This window comes from Nematolebias whitei, chromosome 9 (assembly GCF_014905685.2).
Source record: "Nematolebias whitei isolate Nwh7 chromosome 9, NemWhi1, whole genome shotgun sequence".
Classification (NCBI taxonomy): domain Eukaryota; kingdom Metazoa; phylum Chordata; class Actinopteri; order Cyprinodontiformes; family Rivulidae; genus Nematolebias; species Nematolebias whitei.
The window spans coordinates 13,285,592-13,291,998 of record NC_056506.1 but is presented as its reverse complement, the minus strand read 5'-3'; the positions used below and the strand labels follow the sequence as shown (position 1 = coordinate 13,291,998).

Here is a 6,407-nt window from a genome sequence, read left to right as displayed (position 1 = left end):
CAGTTAAAGGTCTATGTGAGGTCTGACGGTCCAGTTAAAGGTCTATGTGAGGTCTGACGGTCCAGTTAAAGGTCTATGTGAGGCCTGACGGTCCAGTTAAAGGTCTATGTGAGGCCTGACGGTCCAGTTAAAGGTCTATGTGAGGTCTGGCGGTCCAGTTAAAGGTCTATGTGAGGTCTGGCGGTCCAGTTAAAGGTCTATGAGAGGTCTGACGGTCCAGTTAAAGGTCTATGTGAGGTCTGAAGCTGCTGGAAGCACAGAGCAGCTGGCTGGCCTGCTCTCTTTGTTTAAACACTTACACTCTGAATCTTTTAAGCCCAGCCTGTACAGCCTGGAACCTGTTTGTCCTGAGGAGATGGCCGTAACCTTTCTGAAAACATCCACCCAGGCCTCTGTTTGTTTGTGTACAAGTGTCCACGCCATGTCTGGCTTTCCTCCCTGTCCCTGTCCACAGATGTCCTCCACCCTGCTCTGCAGTTTCTGCCTCGGTGTGGATGATCTGGATCAGGATCCATGCAGACTGGAACATGTTGTCTCTCTTCAGGTCACTTTCTGCTGGTCTGTGTGTTTCCTGTTCCTCCGAGTGCTTCAGTTGGCCTCTTGGTGCAGTGAGCCCATCCCTTTGTTTGGATGTCTCCACTCTGACCGGGTTAATGACGTCTGTCCATCACAGACCATGTCCCTCTTTCAGTGACTTCATGGGACGAGCAGAAGATAAGTACTTTGTATCAGCACGTGAAGCCATTTGATATGACTTGTTTAAAGCAGCACTGCTATTCAAATTGACTCCACAACTTCCTGTTGCTTAGGCAAATGATCCTCCACAGCGCCGGACGGACGCCCAGGAGGGGAGTCGTTCTCGGCGTGTTATCTAGAACGAGTGTTTTCATATCAGTCAGCTCTAACTTCTGCTGCAGGCTGATAAGAGACACTCCTGTCTGACACTCGATAAGGAGCAGGGTGGCATTATTTGAAAGAAGGGAGAGAAATGAATGTTGGGTGCAGGTTTGAAGACTTACTGGGCAGGGCGGAGAGCGAGGCGGGACTGTGAGGGGGGAAATCCTGGTTCTCTGATGAGCTCCCCTCCCCATCGGACTCCCAGTTTGAGGAGGAGAGAGAGGAAGGAGAAGAGGAAGAGCTGGAGTATTTCTCTACCTCTGCAAACTTTCTCTTCAGGATGCCTCTCATGGTTTGACTGATGATCGTCAGACTTCCTGGAAGGGAACAAAAGGCAGACATGTTGCTTTGAATAACCAGCACTCTGCAGTAACACGCCGATAAACAAATAAATAAATACATAAACCAATAAATAAAGGAGTGACAGGGATGGATTTCCACAGAGCAGACCTCGAGGACGCCGGCCGAGCTGGTTTCAGGCCACACGTTTGTTTAGGCTCATTCCATCTCGACAGTGATTTACCTTCAAAACTCATTGAACAAGAAGTCGTGCTCACACGTCAACAAGCAAAACAGAAAAAACTCAAACGGCCCTTCTTTGCTCCGGAGACTCATTAACATTCCTGCGATTCCTCGAGCTGTTTTCTACAGAAGAATACAAGGAAACGCAACATCTCGTGGTTGCATGCTCAGGGCTGGGCGTGCAGCGGATCGAGTGGCTGCTATTTTTGGGTCCGGACACGGAAAATGATTTCAAACAGGAGCACTTTCAGGGGAAACAAGACTTAGCCCAGGTTCAGGACTCTACAGACGGCCGAAAGACACGAGCTGCCAGATAACCAATGATTATTCACTGATGTAAACGTGGTGTTTAAATATTGGCCAACAAGAAGAAACTCTTTCATTATTATGGGAATGTGATGCAATTCATTGATACACAGTAAAAACTGCAGGTTTAAAAATAATCCAGTCTGAAACTACGCTCGGGGTCAAATTTGAACCTTAGGCAGTTTTTAACTCAAGCAGCTATTCTACTCTATAATGGGGGCTATTTTGTGAAATTAGAGCTGCTAAATGGTTGTTTTTTAAAAGAACAACACAAAATCTGCTTAAAATGGTCACTACAACTTGGGTCCAACCAACAAAACATCTTCCATTTTATTACTCAAATGTCTTATGAGGTGCAGTTAGGTCCGATTTGATCAACTTCTGGCTCAAAATGACGTATCCTAAAGTCAACTACAACTTTTTGACCCAACATTTGATCAGATCAACCCAATATGAGCCTGCAGCTTTAACCCAGCAGTCGAGTTATTAAAAGAACCCAGCACTCTTAGTGCGTGGGAAGTGCAATGCCAAGATAAAAATAATAATAATAATAAAAAAAAGGATAAAAAGTCATGTTTTACTTTCACCTGAACAGCAAAATAAAACGGAAGGGCTCATTTTGATCATCAAAAAAAAACAACCTCATAATATCAAACACGGGCAGCACGGTGGCGCAACTGGTAGAGCTGCTGCCTCTCAGCGAGCAGGTCCTTGGTTCAAACCCCGGTCCAGGGGCCTTTCTGGGTGGAGTTTGCATGTTCTCTCCGTGCATGCGTGGGTTTCCTCCGGGTACTCCGGTTTCCTCCCACAGACCAAAAACATGCATGTTAGGCTGATTGGTAACTCTAAATTGTCCCTAGGTGTGAGTGAGAGACTGAATGTTTGTTTGTGTCGTTTGTCTCTATGTGGCCCTGTGATGGACTTGCGACCCGTCCAGGGTGTACCCCGCCCCTCGCACAGTGATTGCTGGACATGGGCACCAGCGACCCCCGTGACCCAAAATGGAATAAGCGGGTAAAGATAATGGATGGATGGATGGATGGAATATCAAACACAAAACTGTAACTTGCATTTTGACAGCACGGTGGATCAGTGGTTAGCACTGTTGCCTCACAGCAAGAAAGTTATGGGTTCAATCCCCAGTTGGGCCTGGGGTCTTTCTATGTGGCGTTTGCATGTTCTTCTTGTGCATGCGTGGGTTTTCTCCGGGTACTCCGGTTTCCCCCCACAGACCCAAAACATGCATGTTAGTCTGCCTTCAGGCCCAGACCTCCCTTACAAAAGAGATCTGTGATCTCAATGGGATTTACTGGTTAAATAAAGGTTAATAATAATAATGTAATTTATTTGCATTAGAAGCTTTTATTAAATCTTTGTAAACACCATTAGGCTCCTGTGTTGTTACAGCAGAAATTAAAAACATTTATCACAGTAAAGTTCACAGCAGGTTAAACAGTGTCTCCTTGTTAAAGAACAATTTTAAACATTTTGTACCTCAGTGCGCTCAAGCTTCCAATATCCCCTAACACACACCTCTGTATTATTATTATTATTGTTATTATTAATAAAAAATAATCTTATTTCTTCAGAAAAATCAAATATTTCCACAAATAAAATGACAGCTTTTACAACCCCTGCAACACTTATTATTCCAGAGGCTGCTTGTCCCAGTTACATCACATTTATTACTGACACATCAATAATTTAAAGGTTCAAAGCAGCAAAACGTGCGCGTGCACCAGGGCGTGTGTGTGTGAATGCATTCATGTGCTTCACGTTAATAATTCACGTTATTATCACACAGTTTTCACCCGTGCAGTTCGTCTCTGCTGAAGGATTCACTTCCTGTTTGTATAAAGAGTCTTTAGACAGCTGACCTGTTGACCTCGCGCACGCGCGCGCGCGCACAGTGACAACAGTGTCCCCCTGTCTCGTGAACTCCAGCCTCCACACTCACAGTTTGTTTAAATATTAGATGTTTTTAATCTCTCCAGCTGCGCTTTGAACATAAACTTACAACAAAGAGCCGGTAAAGAGACAAAACTGGATTAATTTCGCAATACCAGCAGAAGTATAATGATTATATAATGTAATGACCGGAACAGGAGAGTATTTATACTCAATTACTCACCACAAACTGAAGAGGAGCCTGTTGGAGACCAGTTACGGCTGTTCCTGCGGCCAGCGGAGCATTTTGTTCTGCTAGTGGAGCTCCCAGTGAGAACATGAGAGGACAGACTGGGAGCTCCCAAAGACTAAAAGAGTCATGTGGCAAGATAGTTCACTGACCATTAAACCACCGGATAATGCGCATGCGCACAGCAGTTGGGGTAGCTTGCTATGCTAATCATCACAAAGACATATGTACAGTTTACCTTTAATAAACACAGTCACTCATCCTGCATAACGATGTTGTCCTGCTAGCAAAACGTTTGTCAAAACAACATAAAAGTGAACGATTGGCTTTAACTGAATCGTTTCGTGGGGTTTACGTATTTAACGCGCCAGATAACCAAACCCGGAAGTATAGTAAAGTGACTCCTCTTGTTCGTGTCTGTGTCTCCTCTGTCCTGACGCAGACAGTGACACAGGCAGACAGCCCACAGATTCCTGTCTGTTGTGTTCACACTGAGCTGTCTGTAATCATGAAGACTTTCAACCTCCACATCAGATAAACAGCCCTTTTTACTCCTCTGGGCATAAATTAGGTGTTAGCTTTTATTCACTTCAATAAGTTTACGACATTCAGAGGAGACTGAAACACTTTAATTTAGAGAAATTGCATTTAATATTTATGTTAAAGGCTGTTTGGTCTTTAGTGTCTGTGTAAGTCCTTTCAGAGCGGATTGAGAAATGGTGAAAAGGCGTTTGTTTTTGGTGACATACTCTCTGGTATTCATGTTATTTTATTGAAATATGACTCCTGTAATATTCCAGAAAATGCAGGAAACTCCCTTCATTGCAGAGGAGCTGCAGATAAAAACAGGATAGTGGATCTGTTCTTCTCGAACAAAGACACTACAGATGTTGTCTTTAAAAGCAGATGCTGACAGTTTATTTGTGTGCGTTTGTAAGAACACTGAATGTCTACTGAATGTTTTCAGTGGAAGAAAAAAAAATGGATTAACATTCCAGCGTCTCTGCCTGTAAAGGTAATCACAGACTGCTGGCTGGGAGGAAAATGAAGCTGAGCTCTCCAGAAGACCGACTCACAAAGCATCAGATTAACAGATGGACAGGCAGATGAACGGAAGGACTGAAATACCCATGAGGTTGAGCTTTGATCTCACATGTGGATATGCATCAATTTGGCAAAAACTGCACTTAACGCCAGAATCGCTGTTAGTCTGAACACTCTGGGATGGAGGACAGACAGATTTTCTCCACTTCAGCTCTCTGTGGGTGTTTTAGGAGTCTGACCCACTTTGGGTTGGATTGCTACAGCGTGTGCATCTCATCCAGTGACCTGCATTGAGAGTAAATACCAGGAGAGGAGGGATTAGGACGGTGAAACAGCACAGGCAGTGATGTGTCTGTTCATGACTGGACATCTATCAGCACTAAACGCACATCCACACTGAGCATCTTCTGAGATCACGGTGTCTTACTCATAACACATGATCAAAGTGCTCTGTGAGGAGTTGTGGCTATTTATAGTGCACATTACACTTCCTGGACAGAAATACATCTGAGCAACACAGACAGGTTCCTCTTTCCTTCAGCAGGCAGTCACTAGACAGAGTGTGACCTTCCTGTGTCCTGATGTGTCAGAAGGTGACTGATCCTTCTCAGTCCACACGATTAAGACACTAACAGCAGAAATGAGCTACAGTGCCAGATTGTTTCACTTCAGGAGCACAGCTGCAGTAGGAAAGAGATACTTCCACAATTTAAAGGGTTTATTTACTTAATCAGGACACCTTAACATTCAAGTCAGATTTAGTACATAACACAAACTCACAAATCCCAACAGAAAGATGAGGTTTCCGTGCTGCTTTTTCCCAACACTACCATGTTCATGTTTCGCAGATGACCTAATCTCTTATCTGCAGTCAGAGAACAGAGAGTCCAAACCATCAGTGTACTGTCAGCTCACGGCCTACATTACATAACCTTACGGTCAAACTACATTCTGGCTGAGACTGGATGCTGTGGCCCAGTTTGACCCACAGGCAGCCCACAGAAACTGACAAAGTCTGATGCAGTTTCAGGTGAATTTTTATTTATTTATTATTAACCTTTATTTAAACAAGCAAATCCCACGGAGATCACAGATCTCTTTTGCAAGGGAGACCTGGGCCTGAATGAAAGACACTGATCCACCGCCCCCGCCAGTTCCTCCTGGTTTACTGTAAACATAACCTTGAATGAATGAATGAACAAATTAAATGATTGTTGAATGATGCAGAAAAACTGGTCCATGCATTTGTCACGTCTAGACTGGACTATTGCAATGGTTTATTATCTGGATGTCCAAATACTTCTTTAAAACGTCTTCAGTTGATCCAAAATGCTGCTGCCAGAGTCTTAACCGGAGTTAGTAGGAGAGATCATATCTCTCCAGTTTTAGCTTCTCTCCATTGGCTCCCAGTCAAATCCAGAATATAATTCAAAATCTTACTTCTAACCTACAAAGCTCTCAACAACCTAGCTCCATTTATTTTACAGAGCTTACTGATCAA

The 6,407-nt window shown here is 43.9% G+C and overlaps 1 protein-coding gene across 1 annotated transcript in view; it reads right to left on the bottom strand.

Annotated features, from left to right (window-relative positions):
* The window catches only part of LOC119414385 (cysteine/serine-rich nuclear protein 1), a 7,647-nt gene extending 3,693 nt beyond the window's left edge, over positions 1-3,954 (bottom strand). Inside the window, exons 1-2 of the mRNA XM_037681477.1 lie at positions 3,857-3,954; positions 1,020-1,214 (exon numbers count right to left, since the gene is read on the bottom strand). Of these exons, the coding sequence (XP_037537405.1) occupies positions 1,020-1,188 (169 nt within the window). The 5' untranslated portion in view covers positions 1,189-1,214; positions 3,857-3,954. The remainder of the gene's footprint in view (positions 1-1,019; positions 1,215-3,856) is intronic.
* Between the last annotated feature and the right edge of the window lie 2,453 nt (positions 3,955-6,407).